The sequence below is a fragment of the Dendrobates tinctorius genome, unplaced genomic scaffold (genome assembly GCF_039654945.1).
Source record: "Dendrobates tinctorius isolate UK_male_01 unplaced genomic scaffold, ASM3965494v1 ptg000214l, whole genome shotgun sequence".
Taxonomy (NCBI): domain Eukaryota; kingdom Metazoa; phylum Chordata; class Amphibia; order Anura; family Dendrobatidae; genus Dendrobates; species Dendrobates tinctorius.
The window spans coordinates 4,732,290-4,757,888 of record NW_027361881.1 but is presented as its reverse complement, the minus strand read 5'-3'; the positions used below and the strand labels follow the sequence as shown (position 1 = coordinate 4,757,888).

At 49.5% G+C, this 25,599-nt stretch overlaps 1 protein-coding gene across 2 annotated transcripts in view; it reads right to left on the bottom strand.

Moving 5' to 3' along the window:
* Positions 1-10,409: 10,409 nt before the first annotated feature.
* CA7 (carbonic anhydrase 7) overlaps positions 10,410-25,599 on the bottom strand; it is a 29,265-nt gene continuing 14,075 nt past the window's right edge. For both annotated transcript variants that reach the window (XM_073554947.1, XM_073554946.1), the window contains exons 3-7: positions 22,866-22,984; positions 22,546-22,641; positions 22,141-22,203; positions 19,867-20,022; positions 10,410-11,120 (exon numbers count right to left, since the gene is read on the bottom strand). In XM_073554947.1, coding sequence (XP_073411048.1) covers positions 10,992-11,120; positions 19,867-20,022; positions 22,141-22,203; positions 22,546-22,641; positions 22,866-22,984 — 563 coding nt within the window. In that variant the 3' untranslated portion in view covers positions 10,410-10,991. The remainder of the gene's footprint in view (positions 11,121-19,866; positions 20,023-22,140; positions 22,204-22,545; positions 22,642-22,865; positions 22,985-25,599) is intronic.

Below are 25,599 nucleotides of genomic sequence, written 5' to 3'. Positions count from 1 at the left end.
CAGAAGGGCGTCGGCTGCCTTATATCCAGTCAGCAATTCCCGTTACCCAGTCATCATCATTCTGCTCAGATGCTTGGTAATCAGCCTCACTACCTTCCTTCACCAGAAGAGGGAGTTCATCAGACCTCAATGGTGAAGGGGAAAATTAACTCACAACAGTAGACACAGGAACATTCAGGTCTTTGGAGATGGACTTGTAGCCTTGAGATTGCTCATGCTTCCTCACAATTTGGTTTCTCAAGTCCTCAGACAGTTCTTTGGTCTTCTTTCTTTTCTCCATGCTCAGTGTGGTACACACAAGGACACAGGACAGAGGTTGAGTCAACTTTAATCCATGTCAACTGGCTGCAAGTGTGATTTAGCTATTGCCAACACCTGTTAGGTGCCACAGGTAAGTTACAGGTGCTGTTAATTACACAAATGAGAGAAGCATCACATGATTTTTCCAACAGTGCCAATACTTTTGTCCACCTTCTTTTTTATGTTTGGTGTGGAATTATATCCAATTTGGCTTTAGGACAATTCTTTTTGTGTTTTTTTCATTTAAGACAAATTAAATGAAGATAATAATACCAAAGAATTTGTGTTTGCAATCATTTTCAGGAAGAAACTGAGTATTATCTGACAGAATTGCAGGGGTGTCAATACTTTTGGCCATAACTGTATATACATAGATACAGGGCAGCAGTGTATACAGCACCCCTATACCACAGCATGTGTCAGTGTATATAAATATGGGCATTTTAAACAGAGTAGTAGTAGCAGAGTGGTAGTCTAAAGACCCCTATACACATGAGACTAATGCCAGCATGCCACCCAGTCAGGCGATCTGAGACTATTTGGGAGAGGTGCATGTCGGATGAAGAAGCGTTAGAGGAGTATAGCCAACTGTACATGCATCTATTTATTATGGACAACAGAACATCCAGCATAGCATTAGACTGACAAAATAAGAAGAAAAGACAAAAACATGTGTGCTCCGTGACACGTGGTGAGGTCAAAACTGAATGCGAGGGGTCCGGACAGAATGCAGGTGATGAAATGTTGCATCCAGGTGACAGGTCAATCTACCACAGAGGAAAGCCGGTCATAAACAGAGCCAAAGGCGTCACCCAGCTGTCCCAGAACCCTGAATAGCGCGTGCGACCAGATATACCTCTGGACAGGAATTAGTGGGGGCTCACTGCTGGACAGAAATTAGTGGGGGCTCACTGCTGGACAGGAATTAGTGGGGGCTCATTGATGGACATGAATTAGTGGGGGCTCACTGCTGTACAGGATTTAGTGGGGGGCTTACTGCTGGACATGAATTAGTGGGGGCTCACTGCTGGACAGGAATTAGTGGGGGCTCACCGCTGGACAGGAATTAGTGGGGGCTCACTGCTGTACAGGATTTAGTGGGGGGCTTACTGCTGGACATGAATTAGTGGGGGCTCACTGCTGGACAGGAATTAGTGGGGGCTCACCGCTGGACAGGAATTAGTGGGGGGGCTTACTGCTGGACAGGAATTAGTGGGGGCTCACTGCTGGATAGGAATTAGTTGGGGCTAACTGCTGGACAGAAATTAGTGGGGGCTCACTGCTGGACAGGAATTAGTGGGGGCTCACTGCTGGACAGGAATTAGTGGGGGCTCACCTCTGGACAGGAATTAGTGGGGGGGCTTACTGCTGGACAGGAATTAGTGGGGGCTCACTGCTGGACAGGAATTAGTGGGGGCTCACTGCTGGATAGGAATTAGTGGGGGGCTTACTGCTGGACATGAATTAGTGGGGGCTTACTGCTGGACAGGAATTAGTGGGGGCTCACTGCTGGATAGGAATTAGTTGGGGCTAACTGCTGGACAGAAATTAGTGGGGGCTCACCGCTGGACAGGAATTAGTGGGGGCTCACCGCTGGACAGGAATTAGTGGGGGCTCACTGCTGGATAGGAATTAGTTGGGGCTAACTGCTGGACAGGAATTAGTGGGGGCTTACTACTGGACAGGATTTAGTGGGGGCTCACTGCTGGATAGGAATTAGTTGGGGCTCACTGCTCCACAGGAATTAGTGGGGGCTCACTGCTGGACAGGAATTAGTGGGGGCTTACTGTTGGACATGAATAAGTGGGGGCTCACTGCTGTACTGGAATTAGTGGGGGTTCACTGCTGGACATGAATTAGTGGGGGCTTACGGCTGGACAGGAATTAGTGGGGGCTCACTGCTGGACATGAATTAGTGGGGGCTCACCGCTGGACAGGAATTAGTGGGGGCTCACCGCTGGACAGGAATTAATGCGGGCTCACTGCTGGACAGGAATTAGTGGGGGCTCACTGCTCCACAGGAGTTAGTGGGGCCTCACTGCTGGACATGAATTAGTGGGGGCTCGCTGCTCCACAGGAGTTAGTGGGGCCTCACTGCTGGACATGAATTAGTGGGGGCTCACTGCTGGACATGAATTAGTGGGGGCTTACTGCTGGACAGGAATTAGTGGGGGCTCACCGCTGGACTGAAATTAGTGGGGGCTCACTGCTGGACAGGAGTTAGTGGGGGCTCACTGCTGGACATGAATTAGTGGGGGCTCACTGCTGGACAGGAGTTAGTGGGGGCTCACTGCTGGACATGAATTAGTGGGGGCTCACTGCTGGACAGGAGTTAGTGGGGGCTCACTGCTGGACAGGAGTTAGTGGGGGCTCACCGCTGGACAGGAATTAGTGGGGGCTTACTGCTGGACAGGAATTAGTGGAGGCTCGCTGCTCCACAGGAGTTAGTGGGGGCTTACTGCTGGACAGGAATTAGTGGAGGCTCGCTGCTCCACAGGAGTTAGTGGGGGCTCACTGCTTCACAGGAATTAGTGGGGGCTCACTGCTGGACAGGAGTTAGTGGGGGCTCACCGCTGGACAGGAATTAGTGGGGGCTCACTGCTGGATAGGAATTAGTGGGGGCTCACTGCTGGACATGAATTAGTGGGGGCTCGCTGCTCCACAGGAGTTAGTGGGGGCTCACTGCTGGACAGGAATTAGTGGGGGCTCACTGCTGGACAGGAATTAGTGGGGGCTCACCGCTGGACAGGAATTAGTGGGGGCTCACGCTGGACTGGAATTAGTGGGGGCTCGCTGCTCCACAGGAGTTAGTGGGGGCTCACTGCTGGACAGGATTTAGTGGGGGCTCACCGCTGGACAGGAGTTAGTGGGGGCTCACTGCTGGACATGAATTAGTGGGGCTCACTGCTGGACATGAATTAGTGGGGCTCACTGCTGGACAGGAGTTAGTGGGGGCTCACTGCTGGACATGAATTAGTGGGGCTCACTGCTGGACAGGAGTTAGTGGGGGCTCACTGCTGGACAGGATTTAGTGAGGGCTCACCGCTGGACTGGAATTAGTGGGGGCTCACTGCTGGACAGGAGTTAGTGGGGGCTCACTGCTGGACATGAATTAGTGGGGCTCACCGCTGGATAGGAATTAGTGGGGCTCACTGCTGGATAGGAATTAGTGGGGCTCACTGCTGGATAGGAATTAGTGGGGCTCACTGCTGGACAGGAGTTAGTGGGGGCTCACTGCTGGATAGGAATTAGTGGGGCTCACTGCTGGACATGGATTAGAGGGGCTCACTGCTGGACAGGAGTTAGTGGGGGCTCACTGCTGGATAGGAATTAGTGGGGCTCACTGCTGGACATGGATTAGAGGGGCTCACTGCTGGATAGGAATTAGTGGGGCTCACTGCTGGACATGGATTAGAGGGGCTCACTGCTTACTTGGTGCAAACTGTATAACTGGCATGAAGTGCACTAAGGCCGAGCTCCGGATCCGGGTCCTGTTGTTTCTTGAAACCACAACTCCCATCATGCACAGAGGAAAACTATATGTTAGGGGAGGGGTGGCAGTGACCCTTGTGTAATGATGCTGATAAGGACGGGACTGCGCGTCCCAGGACAGTGGCACTAGGTGAAGGGGCAATGCAGACCAGCAGGGGGTCCGGCCTCTTTTAGGCTGCTGTAGATCCCTATATGTTTTGTACATTGTGCGTTATCCTTTCTGACATAGCGTCTGGCGCTGAGCAGAGATGTGGACAGAGCCGTCAAGGTGAACCCTGAGTCTGCGTTCACAGGTGGGCACACAGCTATTCCTCTGCAGCCCCCCATACACATGCAGAGCTCGGGAGAAGCTGCTGACGATAAATGCTTGATGAAGTCCCCTTCTGATGTGTGAGCCCAGAAGCCCCTGTCTGTAGGTGAGGAGACTGGATTGTGAGCTCCTGGGGCTGCACTGATCTGTGTGCGCCCTCTGTACAGCTGCAGGATTATTACCACACCTGGCCACTAGATGGCAGAATCGAACATACAATGATATAATCCGTTCCCTGCAGCGATGTCACCCATCCCAAATTAATAAGCTTTTATGGCGCCAACATATTCCGCAGCACTGTACCAAGATTGTAATTTATCATAATGGAAATGTCCATCAGATGCGGATTGTAACCTCACAGAATAATCTGATCAGTCTCAGAGGTGAGACCCCCACCTAATCAGCCGAGGACACTGAGCCCCCAGCACCTCAGTCCTCTGTATTGGTTTTCACATTGAGTTCAATGGAGATGAAAAGGAACAAAAATGATCCATCTCCATATTTATATCAGCATCTGATGTGGGACTGCCCCAGCGGTCTCTGTGTACCCCGGATGGGATGACGAGGACGGTCCGCGTTCCGTTATGGATGGCTTTATTCTTTTTTACTTTATTCTTTCCACAAGTTTCAGAACTCGGAACATTCGTCATCTGAAATCAATGTAATAATGCAAATCTGTTCCCCAAAAGTAGGGAGCGTCCTCCAAAAGAGGGACCTTGTGCGACCTAGGATAAAGCCATGACAGGTGGGAAGGATTCAAGGATTTTTTATTTTATTTTTTCTAATCTTAGAATAAAAATATCTCTGACATTTCTTCTCCTCCAGACGGGAATGCAGATCTTCGTGGCCAGGGAAGCACGAGGCGCAGAGACACTGATACCTCCCTGTGCGGGGGGCGCTGGAGGAGAGGTCCCACATGAGCCGAGGAGACCTCCGGCAGGTCAGGCCGCTCACTGCTGCAATATTTATACGGGAGGCGAGATCTGTTTCACCCTCATTATAATGCAGGACTGAGGGTTCGCTCTCGGCATTAACCATTCTTGTGTTTAATGAAAGATTGATGATAATTCTGATATCTCTCTGACGTTGGCCATAAACATAGTGCATGCAGAACCAGAAACGTTACTATTTATACGTGGAAACCATCAGCAAGCTGCTGTTGATGGATCTACTTTTCATTTCCTCATTTCCGATTTGTTAAGTGTCCTGCCGTGCCATTAGGCTGCGAGTCTAGCTGATTTATAAAGGGGTTGTTCTCCCAGCCCCGAACCCCCATTTGTTTGTTTTTTGTCTTTTTCCGCCAAGTACCGTAGATCCCGGTCACGCACATTTGGCACATTTTGCAAACTTTACCAGGATGTTCCCATCTTAATATTCCGTTACTATCAGATGTTTACTTCTGTATTTTGTGCCTGTACATGGGTCCAAAAGCTTTTTTTTTTTCACCCATTTTTAACAATTCTGGCCCAATTTCAACAGTAAATCTGCCGCACTAGATGTCAAATGTTATTGTGGGCGTCTGTGAGGGTCCGTGCTAATCTAGGGTAACACTTGGAAAGTTCTGTTTTGGTCACAATGCCCCATTACACCACATCTGCCCGGCCCAACCTTCATGCTGAGGCACAGAGGGTTGGCTTACCTGTCAGTTTGGATGGTCCAGCCTGCACTATGCTGCCCTCCCAGGTTTACAGAAGGGTGGGCTGCAATGTACGGCTGCAGATAATGGCTGCATGCTTCCATCATGTACCTGTCTGCATGGGTCGCAATCACATCCGTACCCTGGAGACAAGAGGGATCCAAAAGGTCCCTTTGCCCCATAAGAATATGCTGTTAAAGACTAGTGATAGTTGCGGGCCTGTTGGAGACTCTGTACTGGGGGCCACAACCCTGGAATTGCCCCCCGGCTGCTTCTACACCACACTTAGGTTTTCTTCTAGGAAAATCAAAACCAGAACAGGTTCTTCAAGATTCCTTTATACCCAGAGAATGAAACTCAACCCCCGAGGAGCCCACCCCGTGAAGATCTGGGGGTGTGAGCCTGTGCCCTCCACTCAGCGCTGGCACCGGGGGTGTGAGATGCCCACCATGGATTAGATACTTGGCTCTGTTTTCACAGCCCGCACCCAAGACTCACAATGAAATCCAACAGCGCAGATCCTGTTACTCCCAGAGCGGCCGACAATTAGCAGAAGTGGCCGCACTTACCGCAGAAAGCAAGGAGTGTGAAGTATCTAACCCTGACAAGCGTGATACAATCTGCTGAGCTGTGTACCTAATCCTGTCCTGTGTGATACTGACTGCTGGGCCGTGTATCTAATCCTATCCTTATTGAAAAAAATGATTAAGTATGGAATGGACAAGGCAACTGTTAGGTGGATTCATAACTGGCTTAGTGATCGGACCCAAAGAGTGGTCGTAAATGGCTGCACATCCAGTTGGAAGAATGTCTCAAGTGGGGTACCACAGGGCTCTGTCCTGGGCCCTGTATTGTTCAACATCTTTATCAACGATTTAGATGAAGGAATTGAGGGTAAACTGATTAAATTTGCTGATGACACAAAGCTAGGAGGGATAGCTAATACTAGAGAAGAGAGAGAGAGGATTCAAAAAGATTTAAATAAACTGGAGAAGTGGGCAGCAACTAACAGAATGGTTTTTAACAGGGAGAAATGCAAAGTACTACATCTGGGCAATAAAAATGGAAAAAGCATATATAGAATGGGAGGAATAGGGCTAAGTGACAGCACATGTGAAAAAGACTTGGGTATACTAATAGATCACAGACTGAATATGAGTCAACAGTGTGATGCAGCAGCAAAAAAGGCAAATGCAATTCTAGGATGTATTAACAGAAGCATACAGTCTAGATCACGTGAAGTCATTATTTCCCTCTACTCCTCTTTGGTCAGACCTCATCTGGAATATTGTGTCCAGTTTTGGGCACCACATTTTAAAAAAGACATCAACAAACTGGAGCAAGTTCAGAAAAGAGCGACCAGAATGGTGACCGGTCTGCAAACCCTGTCTTATGAGGAAAGGTTGCAGGATTTGGGAATGTTTAGTTTGCAAAAGAGAAGACTGAGAGGAGACTTAATAGCTGTCTACAAATATCTAAAGGGCTGTCACATTGTAGAAGGATCAACTTTATTCTCATTTGCGCAAGGAAAGACTAGAAGCAATGGGATGAAACTGAATGGGAGGAGACACAGATTAGATATTAGAAAAAACTTTTTGACAGTTAGAGTGATCAATGAGTGGAACAGGCTGCCAAGAGAAGTGGTGAGTTCTCCTTCAATGGAAGTCTTCAAACAGAGGCTGGACAGACATCTGACTGGGATGATTTAGCGAATCCTGCTTTGAGCAGGGGGTTGGACCAGATGGCCCAGGAGGTCCCTTCCAACTCTACGATTCTATGATTCTATGATACTGACAGCTGAGCTGTGTATCTAATCCTCTCCTGTGTGATACTGACTGCTGAGCCGTGTATCTAATCCTCTCCTGTGTGATACTGTCTGCTGGGCCGTGTATCTAATCCTCTCCTGTGTGATACTGTCTGCTGAGCCGTGTATCTAATCCTATCCTGTGTGATACTGACTGCTGAGCCGTGTATCTAATCCTCTCCTGTGTGATACTGTCTGCTGAGCCGTGTATCTAATCCTATCCTGCGTGATACTGACTGCTGAGCCGTGTATCTAATCCTATCCTATGTGATACTGACTGCTGAGCCGTGTATCTAATCCTATCCTATGTGATACTGACTGCTGAGCCGTGTATCTAATCCTCTCCTGTGTGATACTGTCAGCCATAGGACACAGCAGTGCTACGTGTGGCTGTGTGATTGGCCGCTTATCAGTCCATATATCGGGTCTGATCCCCCACGTGCGGTTTTGCGCGGCTGCGGTTCAGGATTTGCTGTCGGTGACTTTGCTGTGAAGAGTCAATGATTAACATCGTCTGACCCATAAAAGTTTCTTGTGCCACTTTCACTCTCCAGAAATAACGGGTAAAAGCCGCATTAAATGACATAATGCAGATTCTATACAAGGAGAACAATTACTGCTGTATATGGGTATACAGGCACACAATCCTGCAGGGCTCCAGATACAGGACCGATCCGCCATATACAGGACCGACCGCCATATTCTCGACTGAGCAAAGGAGTGGCTTCAGAACAACTCTGTGACCATTCCTGACTGACCCAGCCAGAGCCCTGACCTAAACCCAATTGAGCATCTCTGTAGAGACCCGAAAATGGCTGTCCACCAACGTTCACCATCCAACCCGACGGAACTGGAGAGAATCTACAAGGAAGAATGGCAGAGGATCCCCAAATCCAGGAGTGAAAAACTTGTGGCATCATTCCCAAGAAGACTCATGGCTGTACTAGCTCCAAAGGGGCTTCTACTCAATACTGAGCAAAGGGGCTGAATACTTATGATCACGTGATATTTCAGCTTTTCTTTTTTAATAAATTTGCAAAAATTTCTACATTTCTGTTTTATTTCAGTCAAGATGGGCTGCAGCGTGTACATTAATGAGAAAAAAATGAACTTTTTTGAATTTACCAAATGGCTGCAATTAAACAAAAAGTGAAAAATTTTAAGGGGTCTGAATACTTTCCGAACCCACTGTATATACACTACCGTTCAAAAGTTTGGGGTCACAGACAATTTTTTGTTTTCCATGAAAACTCATACTTTTATTAATTAAATTAGTTGACAAATGAATTTATAATCTCGTCGAAAAAAAGATTTTTATTTTAAATAATAATTTTCTCCTTCAAACTTTGCTTTCGTCACAGAATGCTCCCTTTGCAGCAATTCCAGCATTGCAGACCTTTGGCATTCTAGCAGTTAATGTGCGGAGATAATCTGGAGAAATTCCCCCCCATGCTTCCAGAAGCTCCTCCCACAAGTCGGTTTGGCTTGGTGGCACTTTTTGTGCACCATACGGTCAAGTTGCTCCCACAACAGCTCAATGGGGTTGAGATCTGGTGACTGCGCTGGCCGCTCCATCACAGGTAGAATACCAGCTGCCGGCTTTTTCCCTAAATAGTTCTTGCATAATTTGGAGGTGTGCTTTGGGTCATTGTCCTGTTGTAGGATGGAATTGGCTCCAATCAAGCGCTGTCCACAGGGTATGGCATGGTATTGCAAAGTGGAGTGATAGCCTTCCTTATTCAAAATCCCTTTTACCTTGTACAAATCTCCCACTTTACCAGCACCAAAGCAACCCCAGACCATCACATTACCTCCACCATGCTTGACAGATGGCGTCAGGCACTCTTCCAGCATCTTCTCAGTTGTTCTGCGTTTCACAAATGTTCTTCTGTGTGATCCAAACACCTCAAACTTGGATTCGTCTGTCCTTCGTACTTTTTTCCTCAGTCCAATGTCTGTGTTCTTTTGCCCATTTTAATATTTTCCTTTTATTAGCCAGTCTCAGATATGCCTTTTTCTTTGCCACTCTGCCCTGAAGGCCAGCATGCCGGAGTCGCCTCTTCACTGTAGATGTTGACGCTGGAGTTTTGCGTGTACTATTTAATGAAGCTGCCAGTTGAGGTTCTGCGAGGCGTCGATTTCTCAAACTACAGACTCTGATGTACTTGTCTTGTTGCTCAGTTGTGCAGCGGGGCCTCCCACTTCTCTTTCTACTCTGGTTAGAGCCTGTTTGTGCTCTCCTCTGAAGGGAGTAGTACACACCGTTGTAGGAAATCTTCAGTTTCTTGGCAATTTCTCTCATGGAATAGCCTTTTTTTCCAAGAACAAGAATAGACTGTCGAGTTTCACATGAAAGTTCTCTTTTTCTGGACATTTTGAGAGTTTAATGGAACCAACAAATGTAATGCTCCAGATTCTCAACTAGCTCAAAGGAAGGTCAGGTTTATAGCTTCTCTAATCAGCCAAACTGTTTTCAGCTGTGCTAACATACTTGCACAAGGGTTTTCAAGGGTATTCTAACCATCCATTTGCCTTCTTACACAGTTAGCAAACATAAGAACACTGGAGTGATGGTTGTGGGAAATGGGCCTCTATACACCTATGAAGATATTGCATTACAAACCAGACGTTTGCCGCTAGAATAGTCATTTACCACATTAACAATGTATAGAGTCCATTTCTGAATCATTTAATGTTAGCTTCATTGGAAAAAAACTGCTTTTCTTTCAAAAATAAGGAAATGTTTAAGTGACCCTAACCTTTTGAACGGTAGTGTATACCGTAATATACCAAGACAGCACAGTCCGCACTGCAGGGACCTGTCCATTATAACAGTGCTACGTGGCAATATCAGGCGAGAGACACAGTTTAGTAAAAATCATAATTTATTTGCAGGGGGATCATACACCCATAATGTCACCTATTTGCACAGACCGAGCGACATAAATAATCATGAAGTGTCCCGACATGCAAAGAACCGATCAGGAATCGTGCTGTTAGGACCGGACGGCCACACATTGGTTTCACGGCACAGATGTCCAGTATTTCCGGCAAGCACCGCAATTTGCCGAGTCCTAACAGTGTTTTGGAAACAGTCAGTAAGGCCGCGAGCAGCAGTGAGACAATCAGCAGATGCTCAGAGCAGACCCTGAACAAGCAAGTCATGCGGAGGGATTTCCGCTCTGAAGGACTATAATACAGAATTCTATTCATAACGGAGCAGATTCTTTTCTCATTAATGAGGATGGTTAAACTCATGCGTTATCTACAGAAAATCCATCATTACCATTCAATTATTCCAAATATTATGGTCAAATCAAAAGAGAAGAGCGAGAATCTAGAGCGGGGCCGGAATTTGATTACTGAAAGAAGAGAAGGCAAAGCTTGGCCCCCAGGGGCCCGGCAGACAGCGAGTTTGGTCCTTGCTAAAGTCCCCAGTCTGACTGACATCAACACTTGAAGGAGGCTTGTACTTTTCTCCCATTCAGAGGCTGCGGAGGCCGGAAGTTGTTCACCATGTGGACCCTCTCGTCCTCGTCCTCTCCGTTAAACAGGAGGGTCTTCCTGAATCGCTCCATCTAGAAATACACAGGGGCTGTCAGACACTGACATTGCTCCATTACCAAAAACAACACTTTATAGCATTACGTTCATTTTTTTTTTTCTTTAGTGTAACTGCTCCAAAATAATGGGAAAAAAAACAAACCGTAAGGAGTCTTTTGGTGATTTTTTTAAAGTTTTGAAACACAACTGGTGGGGGAAAAAAAAAAACTGAAGCAGATCCTCTTCCAAAACTCTTAAAGATGTTGCAGAAAAAAAGAAAAAGTTTCCAAAAACGGCACAAAAGAAGTGATCATTTTTAAACTCCTCAATAAACTCTTGTCTGAACATAGCCTTAGCACTATCACCAACTTTTTGGTATCACTGCTATCAAGACAATCCCAAGGCCAAAGCAAAATGGTCATCTTGTGGCTTTCTGGCTGAACTACAAGTTCCAGCATACTTTGCCCCGTTCACACCATTTTTTGACCCTCCTCTATCTGCGTTTTAACTGTGTTCACACATATGACTATAATGCAGCAATGCAACGAGGCTACTCCCAGCGCAGGGAGTGTCACCCTTTCCCTATCATTGAAGATAAGTGACTGTGTCGCCTCCTGCTTGTGACATGCGTCACCCTGGCAGCTCCTCGGTTCTTGTAATAAGAGGCGCCAGCACCATTTACACAGCTCCTGACCTGAATGTCCATGGCCTGGACCCAGCAAACCTCAGGTGGTAGTAATAACAGTTTACTCCTCCTCACTATCCACCTTCACAATCTGAAGGCAAATACACAAAGAAAAGATTAATCCTCACACAACCAAAGTCAGGAGGAGGGGAGAAATGCCCCATTACTCCCTACCCCCAATTATGATGTCCATACATTAAAATTATTTTGATTGGTCAAAAATAATTAATGAAGTGATACTGTCACCGATCTGCCTATTCGGCACTAATCTAGTCCTGGTCTGTGCTTCCAGGTCCCGTCTTCGACACACTGGTGTTATGCTGTGAGGCTGGAAGCCTCCGGGAGCTGAACCCTCAGGACCGCGACGACGAACCTCCCCTAGGTGAGCTGACCAGGTGGACCACCCCCTATACAGGGAGTGTAAGGGGCAGACCCAAGGGAGACTATCGCCGCGGAAGCTGATACCCGGGAACAACCGGAGGATGACGTAGGCCGGGGGAGGACTGGAGAACCGGTGGGAATGAAGACTACCACAGGGGAGACTGCTGTAGCCGCAAGGAAGGAGGTAACCACCAGGAGGGATGCTGGAACGTGTAGCAGAAGGGAAGCTGGAACAGGCGGACGAGGACAGGAACGGAGCAGACCTGGAAAGGAACACGAGAGGGTAACTGACAGGCAGACTAGCGGGAAGTCAGGAAGAGTACAAGGCACAGAGACAGACAGAGCGCTAGGAAGCGTGGACCCGATATCAGAGCGCGAAGCACAATTGATAATCAGGCAGGGGGCCTAGGGAGAGGCTGCCTGATATAGGGCACGCAGGAGGACTTCCGGGTTAGGGAGAGTCGGAGTCTGGGATCCGAGGGATAGGACGCCTGGACAGGGGGGGCGTGCGCCTGCGTACCTGGAGAGAAGCAGCGGAGGCGGGCCGAGAGGACCGGAAGTGCCTGGGCAGCGTGGAGCCAGGGGGGAGAGCGGAGACCGCCGGCGTCATGGCAACAGGGGACGCAGCAGAGGCGGACGGCGCGGCGGCGGCAGGAGCAGGGCCCGAAGCAAGGTCAGGACGCGCTGTAGCGGCAGCGGTCCGAGCGGCGGCTACAGAGGCTGGAGGACGCGCCAGGGAGGTGAGCGTGACAGTACCCCCCTCCTTACGCCCCCCCCTCTTGAGGCCAGAAAGGAATCGGGATAGGATACGAGGAGCCTGAATATTCTCGCGAGGCTCCCAAGATCTCTCCTCGGGACCGAATCCCTTCCAGTCAATTAAGAAGAGGGTCCTACCTCTGGATCTTTTCATCGCAAGAATGTCTTTAACTTCAAAGACATCCTGTGCAGACACAGGCAGGGGTGAGCGGCCAGTGGAAGAGTGAAAACGGTTCAGGATAACAGGCTTTAGGAGAGAAGCATGGAACGAATTAGGAATTCTCAGCGAGGCGGGAAGTTTTAACTTGTAGGCCACATCATTGATACGAGCCAAGACTTCAAATGGACCTATATACCGAGGACCCAGTTTGTACGAGGGTTGTTTTAGACGGACAAATTTTGAAGACAGCCATACTTTATCTCCGGGTTGGTACAGTGGAGAATCCAGGCGTCTTTTGTCCGCATGTCTCTTGATCCTACCTTGAGCCAGATCAAGCGCGGTTTTGGTCTCCTGCCAGACCCTGGAGAACTCCTCGGTCAGAAGATCGGCCGCCGGCACACCCGAGACAGGAGGTACCGGCAGAGGTACACCTGGATGTTGTCCATAGACAATGAAGAAGGGTGATTTGGAGGAGGATTCACTGGTATGGTTGTAGGTGAATTCAGCCCAAGGGAGTAGGTTGGACCAATCATTCTGGTGGGCATTGGAAAAATGCCGGAGATAAGAAACAAGGATTTGATTCGTGCGTTCAGCCTGGCCGTTGGTCTGGGGATGGTAGGAAGAGGAGAAGTCCAACGTTACCTCCATCGTACTGCACAGGGCCCTCCAAAACCGTGAGGTGAACTGAACCCCTCTGTCGGAAACGATATGTTTGGGGAAGCCGTGAATCCGGAACACATGGGTGACGAAAATCTTCGCCAATTCAGGCGCGGAGGGTAAGCCGGGCAGAGCAATAAAATGGGCCATCTTAGAAAACCGATCCACCACGACCAAGATGACGGTGTGACCAGAAGACCGGGGCAGATCAGTAATAAAGTCCATTGCAACATGCTGCCAGGGGGCCGAAGGAATCGGAAGCGGGTGTAAGAGTCCGGAGGGTAGATGCTGTGGGACTTTGTTTCTGGCACACGATGGGCACGAGGCGATGAAGTCTCGGACATCTTGACGAAGCGATGGCCACCAATAAAAACGAGAAATGAGAAGGAGCGTTTTCTTGAGGCCTACATGGCCGGCTAGTTTGGAGGCATGGCCCCAACGTAGTACTCGTCTCCTCTCACTTTCCTGCACGAAGGTCTTACCCGACGGTAATGAAGTCAAGTTAACGGGTGCGACCATGATAACTTTACTGGGATCCATGATGTGCGATGGCTCCTCTTCATGATCCGAGACCAGAAAGGACCGGGACAACGCATCTGCTTTGAGATTCTTGTCTCCAGGACGGAAATGCAGTTCAAAGTCGAAGCGGGCAAAGAATAATGACCACCTGGCTTGCCGGGGGTTAAGTCTTTGTGCAGACCGGATGTATGCCAGGTTCTTGTGGTCGGTGTAGATTTTGAACGGATGCACAGCTCCCTCCAGAAGGTACCGCCACTCCTCCAGGGCCAATTTGATGGCAAGCAACTCTCTGTCACCAATGGCGTAGTTCCTCTCCGCGGTGGAGAACTTCTTCGAGAAAAAACTGCAGGTGAGCAGACGGCCGGAGGGAGATCTCTGGGAAAGAACCGCCCCTGCTCCGATGGCTGATGCGTCTACTTCGAGAATAAAAGGTTTGTTGATCTCAGGACGATGGAGGATGGGAGCCGTAGCGAAAGCTTGTCTCAAGGCTTGAAAAGCATCCTCAGCTTCCGAGGACCAGAGGTGAGGATTGGCTCCCTTACGGGTTAAGGCGGAGATTGGAGCAGTCAAGGTGGAAAAGTGTGGAATAAACTGCCTATAATAATTGGCAAAACCAAGGAAACGTTGAATCGCCTTGATTCCCTGGGGACGCGGCCATTTGAGCACGGCGGACACTTTTCCCGGGTCCATACGTAGGCCCGAGTCCGAAATGATATAACTCAGGAACGGCAGAGAAGATTGCTCGAAGGCACATTTTTCGAGTTTGGCGTAGAGACGATGCTTTCTTAATCGTAGTAAGACTTGACGGACGTCTTTTCGGTGAGCAGCCAGGTCCGGGGAAAATACGAGGATGTCGTCCAAATACACCACTACACAGGAGTAGAGAAGATCTCGAAACACGTCATTGACAAACTCCTGAAACACTGCGGGAGCATTGCACAGGCCAAAAGGCATAACTAAATACTCGTAGTGGCCGTCTTGGGTATTGAAAGCAGTCTTCCACTCGTCACCGGAGCGAATGCGGACTAGATTATAGGCCCCTCGGAGATCCAATTTCGTGAAGATTCGTGCTCCCCGTAGACGGTCAAATAGCTCCGGAATGAGAGGCAGCGGGTATTTGTTTTTGATGGTGATGTTATTGAGACCCCGATAATCAATGCAGGGGCGAAGGGATCCATCCTTTTTCTTGACGAAAAAGAAGCCTGCTCCTGCAGGTGACGACGACTTGCGAATAAAGCCTCTGGCCAAGTTTTCCTTGATATATTCGGTCATGGCCAGAGTCTCGGGAGGGGATAAAGGATAGATCCGACCTCGAGGAGGAGTCGAGCCTGGGACCAGATCGATTGGGCAATCGTAGGGTCGATGCGGGGGTAGAACCTCTGCCTCCTTCTTATCGAAGACGTCCGAGAAAGCCCAATAGGCCGATGGAAGATCAGTGGAGGCCAAAGTGAGAGGCGTGAAGTTCTTCGGTAGAACGGCAGACAGGCATCGGTCTTGACAAGACTGTCCCCAGCGCCGGATGTCCCCGGAGCACCAGTTCAAGGTAGGCTCGTGCGTTCTCAACCAGGGTAGGCCCAAGAGGATAGTATGGGATAGCGCGGGCAGTACATAAAAGACAATCTTCTCCCGGTGTAAGGCTCCAATCTGAAGTTCCACTTCTTCGGTGACCTGAGTAACGGACATCCGCAAGGGTCGGCCGTCGACCGAAGCAATCTGCCGAGGAGTCTCCAGGGATCGTACAGGGATCCGAAGTCTCTTAACCGCCTCGAACTGAATAAAGTTGCCCGCTGCGCCTGAATCAAGATAAGCCCACTCAGAGAAACGTTTGGAGCCTATGTGCAGAAGAACGGAGAGAACCAAAGGTAGAGAGGAATCATAATCACCTAGGGAGGCCTCTCTTACCTGTCCTAGGCGGAGGCGTTTCCCGGGCGGATAGAACAGGAACGGAGGAAGTGGGAAGCACTCCCACAATAGAAGCAGAGCCTCTGTTCGATCCTCTCTCTCCGGCGTTCCTCCACCTGTTTTAGCCGATCTACTTGCATGGGCTCCGGTGCAGGAACCACAGAAGACGACGCAGGACGGGAGCGTGGAGGGCTGCGAGCGACCGGTAGGACGCGAGGTCTTCTCTCTCTGGCGGCCTCGCGGGATCGCTCCTGGAATCGTAGGTCGATGCGGGTGGCCAAGGAGATCAAGTCCTCCAGGGAGGCTGGAATATCACGGCCTGCTAACTCGTCTTTAATTCGAGCAGAGAGTCCCCGCCAAAAGGCTCCCACCAAGGCCTCATTGTTCCACCCTAACTCAGAATATAGGGTACGGAACCGAATGGCGTACTGACCTACCGAGAGCGCCCCCTGGTGGAGATTAAACAGCGCTTCGGTAGTAGAGGCTAAGCGACCCGGTTCATCGAACACCTTCCGAAAGGTGTCCAGAAAAATGGACAGCTGGGAGACTATGGGATCATCTCGTTCCCAGAGGGGGTTTACCCAAGCCAGGGCCTCCCCTTCCAAGTGGGACATGACAAAAGCAACCTTGGCCCGGTCAGTGGAATACTGCAGAGGGGACAGCTCAAAGTGTAGCAGACATTGGTTTAGGAACCCTCTGCATAATTTGGGATCGCCGTTAAAGCGTGGGGGCTTTGCTAGACGGGGTGGTGGGTTGGGAGCTGCAGCCTGGGGTGGAGTGGAGGCTGTGGACTGGAGAGCCAGAAGACGGTTATCCACCGAGGCCATATAGTTTAAAATGTGGGCCTGAGTGTCACGCTGCTGTGCGAGCTCCTGCTGAAGACTCGCCACCTGAGGAGCGCTAGTGGGATCAGAGGTCTGTATGGATGACAGACGGGACTCCATGGACTTGAGGAAGGACATTATCCTCGCCTGGTTTTCTCGTAGGAACAGGAGTTCCTTCTGAGTCGGGGTCGGGGTACCAGCGGGGTCCATGGCCTGATTATTCTGTTATGCTGTGAGGCTGGAAGCCTCCAGGAGCTGAACCCTCAGGACCACGACGACGAACCTCCCCTAGGCGAGCTGACCAGGTGGACCACCCCCTATACAGGGAGTGTAAGGGGCAGACCCAAGGGAGACTATCGCCGCGGAAGCTGATACCCGGGGACAACCGGAGGATGACGTAGGCCGGGGGAGGACTGGAGAACCGGTGGGAATGAAGACGACCACAGGGGAGACTGCTGTTGCCGCGAGGAAGGAGGTAACCACCAGGAGGGATGCTGGAACGTGTAGCAGAAGGGAAGCTGGAACAGGCGGACGAGGACAGGAACGGAGCAGACCTGGAAAGTAACATGAGAAGGTAACTGACAGGCAGACTAGCGGGAAGTCAGGAGTAGTACAAGGCACAGAGACAGACAGAGCGCTAGGAAGCGTGGACCCGATATCAGAGCGCGAAGCACAATTGATAATCAGGCAGGGGGCCTAGGGAGAGGCTGCCTGATATAGGGCACGCAGGAGGACTTCCGGGTTAGGGAGAGGCGGAGTCTGGGATCCGAGGGATAGGACGCCTGGACAGGGGGGGCGTGCGCCTGCGTACCTGGAGAGAAGCAGCGGAGGCGGGCCGAGAGGACCGGAAGTGCCTGGGCAGCGTGGAGCCAGGGGGGAGAGCGGAGACCGCCGGCGTCATGGCAACAGGGGACGCAGCAGAGGCGGACGGCGCGGTGGCGGCAGGAGCAGGGCCCGAAGCAAGGTCAGGACGCGCTGTGGCGGCAGCGGTCCGAGCGGTGGCTACAGAGGCTGGAGGACGCGCCGGGGAGGTGAGCGTGACAACTGGAAATGTCTGCTCAGCCAATCAGTGGCCTCAATAGTGACCCGCCCAAACCGTGATTAGCGGAACATATGTTGACCGTATTAAAGGGTGTTAAGGACCCAGAAGCAGACAAAAGCGTGGACCGGAGAAGTGTCGGAATGGGTCTTCTGGGGTGTCGGTGTGTTACAGTATCCCTCCTTTTATTATTAATAACCCCCCGGGCCAGGTTTCTGGACTGGAAAACACTTTTAAGTGTTGGCACTATGCCAGGATAAAAAGAGTGACCAATTCATGAGGCCTCTGTCCACCATATTTCCTGTGACTAAAGTCACCACAGTTCAACACCCCAATCTCTCCGATGGTGAAGTATCCAAAATATCGGTGATATCAGAGATGACAGAGAAAAATGTATCAATATCAATTGAGAAATCTACTATTTGAGATTGTTTACCCCCTGCTTTCTTCATAAGGACCCCATGCACATTAATTGACTAATGTCATTGGAAACCGCTGATTCTAGACAGGATCGTCCGACCATCTAATGTGTATGGTGGCCTCCTGACTCTTCCTAGATAAGAGATATTTGAGGAGAGAAGGATCCGGTCTACTGAATTTGCCTGATCCATTTCTTCTGTGAATAGGTTTAGCCACTATCAGAGGAGTCAGAAGGAGGACAAAAGAGTCTGCAAGGAGAAGGACAGTGGAATCTGGAGGAAAAAACAGTCTGGAGGAAAAATGAGTGCAAGACAGACGACAGAGGAGTCAGGAGAGAGGAGGACAGAGGAGTCTAGAAGAGGATGGGTGACCGGGTATTTTGGAGGAGGAGGACAAACAGGAGTTTGAAGGAGCACAGAGGATTCTGGAAGGGGATGGAGGACAGGGGAGTCTGTAGGATGAGGAAATAGGGGTCTTGAGAAGGATTGAGGGGTCTGGAGGGAGGGGGACAGAGATGTCTTGAGGGAGGAGTACAGGAGTTTAGATGAGAGGTGGACAGAGGAGTCTGCAGAAAGAGGGAGGACAAAAAATTCTAGAGAGAGGAGGACCGAGGAGTCTGGAAGAGGATGGAGGACAAAGGATTTTGGAGGAGGAGGACAGAGGAGTCTGGAGGAAGAGGACCGAGGAGTCTGGAGGAAGAGGACAAAGGAGTCTGGAGGAGGAGGACAAGTTTCTGGAAGGGGATGGAGGACAGAGTAGTCCGTAGGAGGAGAACACAAGGGTCTTGAGGAGGATGAAGGTCCCTGGAAGGAGAAGGACGGAGGTGCTTGGAGGGAGGAGGAGGGAGGAGAATGGAGGAGTCTGGAGAGAAGGAGGACAGAGGAGTTTGGAGGAAGGAGGACAGAGGAGTCTGGCAGCGGCTCTCATAGAGAATACAGGAGCGCTTGGCTGTGTGTTCCTGTGATTGGGGGGTCAGGAGAGAAAGCTGTTGGATCAATGATGGAATGTGTATTGGGGCCTATAGTCCAGAGATCATTGACATTGATACTTTGCTGCCATTCACAGCTTTAGGGATCACATAGCCTCTGTGGGTGTTGGTGCGTCTCATCAAGAAGGCACATTACATTGTGTGTGATGGTGCCATCCCTCCATACAGTACACCCCATTTATCTCTGCATTAATTAATGGGATCCTCTGTTGAGGATTCTCATATCTTGGCAAGAGTGGAGAATGATGACAACGATTGTTCCTTTCTATGGAGGACCCCTCCTATCCTGTATTACACAGACCTCCATTTTATACAATGCTTCATTTCCTCTGTGGTGGCGCTGCAGCTGAATACTCCCACAGATCGGAGCAGAATGCTGGGGTTCCCAGCAGGGGGCCGTGTGTCATCTGCATGTTGTCATGGAATGCCTTGAACAACTTGTGATTTTACCTGTTTTTCTGAAACTTTTATCGGCTCTTTCAAGACAATCCACGTGACACTTTCATTCAGGGGTGGAGTGGTGAGAGAGCCGGGGTACGTCCAGTATTCCAGGCTGGATGGCAGCAAACATTTGGGATTGAAGCTGTTAAATTGCGCTTTGGTTCCCTTAACAAGAGCAAAATGTCAGTGGTGAAAATCAGACTGGAAAACAAACAGATATAAACCCACCAGTATCGCAACCGCCCCCTCAGCGCAACACCAGAGGGTCATATTATGTTCTAATGAATCTGTGATTGTTGTATGGGCTCGATAACGGAGCCGGTAATTAGGCAGCTCCCCAAAGATATGGCCGGCAGCTTCTCACTGCTCACTGTGGTTGTTGTGGGGGCTGTTCATGTGCGATGGATCATGGATGTAAAGGGGCATCTGTCACGGGTTTACCACGACAGAGAAGAGCCAGAAGACCACAGCGTCTGATTTCTCCTACTCCTGCACTGATCGGAAGCACTTCACCTTCATATTAAATGGTGCAGTTTTCTTTTAGCACTTCAGGGGTTAAATCTACTCAGTTGAGAGCTCTTGGAAAATTTCCTGCATTCAGGCTCTCAGCTGTTCACTGTTGGTCACTTCCCTCTCCTATATATTCTGGGCCCTGACAGGAACTCATTGCCAGAGATAGCTTCATGCTGCATGATTTAGGAGATGGTGGTTTGCTTCTGTTGTTGTTTGAGTAGGTGTTTGGTGGATTTATCTAAGACTGTTGCAAGGTTTTGGTTGAGTGCTAATCCCCTTCTCCTACTTTGCTTTTTCCTCATCCTCCACTCCCCGGTGTTTACCTCTGTTGTATATGTGTGTGTATTTGTATGATTGGAATTTTCCTTTATCCCTGTTGGTATTACCTTGTTAGTCTGGTTGGTGTATTAAAGTACACTACTACTACGCTATTCCCTGAGTGGGGGAAGGGTACAGACTGAGGGTGGATTCAGGAGCTAAGGGAAGGTGTGTGGCCCCGGTGTCTTCACCATCAAATGTGGAACAGGGCGAGCTAGGGTGCACCTAGTGTTAGGGACAGGGAAGGAGCCCCTGGTCCTGGGACACCCTACAACAGAGTTACTATGGGGGCACTGTGGATGTCGCTGTTATTATGAGGGTTCTGTGGATATCACTTTTATTATGGGGGTACTATGGCTGTTGCTGCTATTATGAGTGGACGAAAAAAGATGCACACTCTGCTCAATGAGAGGTGCAGGCTGTACTTGGGTATACCCAAAATCAAACTAGAGTGAAGGAAACAGCCGCACTCATATAATATTTTCTTTGCAATAGTTGTAGTGTATTTATTCACATGTGCAGAAAAAACACCCAAATCAGGACCAAATAATAATGATAAGGTAACGTTTCGACCCTGTTCAGGGTCTTTCTCAAACCTCACTGAAGTCTGTGAAGAGAATATAGGCAAGGTCCCTTTAAGGTCTCAGTTTAGTAGAGAGATGGAGTGTCCTGCATCTGCAATGGTGTATGTGTGGACAGTCATGGGAACCAGGGCCTGCGTTAGTGGAAAGAAAACTGAGCAACTGCCCAGTGCCCTACTCCTTTGAGGGCCTCCAGCATCTTCAGCAGGACCTACACTGATAGCTTCTAATGTGGAGACTGCGACCTTTGGTGACATCATGATCATGTGACCGGTCAGGTGACTGTGATGTCACCACAGGTCTTATACTCTGTGGGAACATTTGGTGACATCATGATGTGACAGATGTCACCACAGGTCCTGTAGTCAGATAAGATGTGATATAGTCTGGCTCCGGACCTTCATATCAGCCCCGAATAAGAATGCCATCAGCAAACACTGGGTCAATAACGTAATGTGCGGCGGAGGTTATGTGATCGGTCCGTGTATATGAGCCCCAGAAATTGACGTAAGCCGAGCCATTAAACACCCGAGACGAGAGCGCACGGGATGATAGAAGTGGAACGGGCAGAATAATACACTATTCTAGAAGGAAAAACATGCAATTCACGTCCGGACACAAAGACGAGAGAATTCACACAATGCGCCGGTGACAAAGACTCCGCGGTCCGAGGCTATAAATAGGGAGATGTATGGGGACAAGTCCGTGCGTGAGGAAACCTGAGAGGACGCATGGAATATAGACTATATGGACATTTCTCTTTATATAGGAAGGCATAGAAAACGTACAATACTAGGCGTTCCCCCCCCCCACACACACACACCTGACACCACACAATGGGGGCCACCGACAGCTCGCAGCGGTCACTCACCCTAAATCTGACCATGTACAAGGCGTCTGTCAGTCGGTCCAGTCCCGGATGTTTCTCCCCAATCTGAGAGCAAAAATAAAACTGTCCATGAAGGAGATACAAAGTAACGAATCATACATCGCAACATAGAAACACTGCACCTGAATGAGGTGTGTCTGGGCATGCTGGGAGCTGTAGTTCCCCAACATATGGGGAGCGCAGATGTAGCCCGTGAGATACCCTTGCCCTCTCTACACTAATTTCCTTTCCTGTGTTTTACCACCTAGCTGTAATAATCTGCAGATTACATGATCGGTCCTTGAAGGACACTTTAATTTTAGGACTTTGTTCTTTCCTTCTGCCCACAGAAAGTTTTCTACAAGTTCAAAATTCCTGAGTATGAAACATTTAATATTTAATACTGACTTCCAAGAAGACCCCGATAACCACAAGTCCGTCCGACGCCGCTGCCGCCTCTCCAAAACTAGGGAAGGACTTTGCATCCCAATGAACCAGGTGGAGCTGCGGGTACAATGGGGAAAAAGTCATAAAAGTTTGATAAATTGTAAAAAGCTTAAGGCTGTAAGGTGTGAAATTCATAATCTGTGTTATAATGGGTTGTTAACGCTGCTGTAAAGTGTCATGAGCCCATGAAATGCGTAATGTGGAGACGATTTCAAGAGCTCACACCTATAAAAGTAGAAAAATGCCCAGCCGGAGCTTCTGGTAATAAGGCTCATGCATACCTCGCAGGGATAAGACTTGCCATCCACCGTGTGCTCAGATCCTTCATTGCGTTGGGTTCCCCAGTGGAAGTGGAACTGCTTGAGGCGATAGGAATCATTCAGTGGTCCTCCGGTGATCACTGCAAGAGCCAAATAGCAAACATGGCACAAATGTAATACTTTCATTTTTTGTATTTTTTGCATTGAAGATGCCATAAGACCCATGTGGAGGGAAGATTCACGGAGTACTTTGGAAGGGTGCAGGGATGGAGCCTGGCATGGTGGCTCCAGTGTAGGCAACCCTGTGAACATCCCACAGAGGTATGAGCCCCAGGGTGGAACTCCACATCCTGAACAGCCTGCCGCCACTTGTAAGTGGGGGACAGACACATCTGCAGTATATGGTGTGCAGCCAAACGTTTTGTCCCAGGATGGAACTCCACATACTGAACAACCTGCCACTTGTAAGTGGGGGACAGACACATCTCCATCATATGGTGTGCAACCAAACGTTTTGTCCCAGGATGGAACTCCACATACTGAACAACCTGCCACTTGTAAGTGGGGGACAGACACATCTGCGGCATATGGTGTGCCACCAAAGGTTATGTCCCAGGATGGAACTCCACATACTGAACAACCTGCCACTTGTAAGTGGGGGACAGACACATCTGCAGCATATGGTGTGCAGTCAAACGTTTTGTCCCAGGATGGAACTCCACATACTGAACAACCTGCCACTTGTAAGTGGGGGACAGACACATCTGCAGTATATGGTGTGCAGCCAAACGTTTTGTCCCAGGATGGAACTCCACATGCTGAACAGCCTGCCACTTGTAAGTGGGGGACAGACACATCAGCAGTACATGGTGTACAGCCAAACGTTTTGTCCCAGGATGGAACTCCACATACTGAACAACCTGCCACTTGTAAGTGGGGGACAGACACATCTGCAGTATATGGTGTGCAGCCAAACGTTTTGTCCCAGGATGGAACTCCACATACTGAACAACCTGCCACTTGTAAGTGGGGGACAGACACATCAGCAGTATATGGTGTGCAACCAAACGTTTTGTCCCAGGATGGAACTCCACATACTGAACAACCTGCCACTTGTAAGTGGGGGACAGACACATCTGCAGCATATGGTGTGCCACCAAAGGTTATGTCCAAGGATGGAACTCCACATACTGAACAACCTGCCACTTGTAAGTGGGGGACAGACACATCTGCAGCATATGGTGTGCAGTCAAACGTTTTGTCCCAGGATGGAACTCCACATACTGAACAACCTGCCACTTGTAAGTGGGGGACAGACACATCTGCAGTATATGGTGTGCAGCCAAACGTTTTGTCCCAGGATGGAACTCCACATACTGAACAACCTGCCACTTGTAAGTGGGGGACAGACACATCTGCAGTATATGGTTTGCAGCCAAATGTTTTGTCCCAGGATGGAACTCCACATACTGAACAACCTGCCACTTGTAAGTGGGGGACTGACACATCAGCAGTATATGGTGTGCTGCCCAAGGATATTTCCCAGGATGGAACTCTGCATCCTGAACAGCCTGCCACTTGTACAGTAAGTGGGGGACAGACACATCAGCAGTATATGGTGTGCCACCAAAGGTTATGTCCCAGGATGGAACTCTGCATCCTGAACAGCCTGCCACTTGTAAGTGGGGGACAGACACATCAGCAGTATATGGTGTGCAGCCAAACGTTTTGTCCCAGGATGGAACTCTGCATCCTGAACAGCCTGCCACTTGTAAGTGGGGGACAGACACATCAGCAGTATATGGTGTGCCACCAAAGGTTATGTCCCAGGATGGAACTCCGCATCCTGATCAGCCTGCCACTTGTAAGTGGGAGACAGACACATCGGCAGTATATGGTGTGCCGCCAAATGTTATGTCCCTGGAAGAGACTGTCCTGGGCGAGAAGGACCAGCTGGCGAGTGAGAGTGAGTAACCCTGTGTACGGGCAGGTGCAGACGGCCGTATGTTCGCCGTCCGAGAAAATTGGTCCGATTTTTGCTAATCACAGTATTATCAGAGTCTGTTCAAATTTTCTCAGAGGTGAAGAGCAAAAAAAAAATGTTCTCCACTTTCTCCATTATGTCAGTTCGTGAAAATTGGACCTCACTTGGAAGTCGTTCAAGTGCAGTCTGATGTTTTCCACAGACTCACAGAGTTGGATGGGCGAATGCCGTCCGATTCTTGGGCTGCCATTTTTTTAATTTTTTTTCCTCTGATCACTCGGTCCAAGGAAAAAATTGGACATGTGCACGACCCCATAGAATAAGATGGGTACAAGTGCTGTTCGTCAATACCACAGACAGCCCTCATCCAAGTTACATGATCGTCCGCACGAGACCAAAGGGGGGGAAAGGCAAATGGTGTCTCACGGAAGTTGTCAGGTGCGAGTTTTCAGAGGAAATCTGCAATGTCTTACTCATTTTTTTGGCAGCTTCCTAATCAGTTAATTGCTCCAAATCCACCCGCTCGGCAAATATTTGGCCGCCTGGCACCACGTGAATGTAATCTGTGTTATCCATGCGGGATCTCATAGGGAAGCAGAATCCGTCACCTGAAGAAAGGCCCGGACCGTTCTGAAGTTATGGGCGTGCCGTAGGATGACATAGTATAGCAGGTCTCTGGACCCCCCATGCTATTGATGGGTCTGGCTATTACTGAGGATACATCGCCACTGCTATGGGGCTGCCATGGAAAACGTGTCTTAAGATCCAATT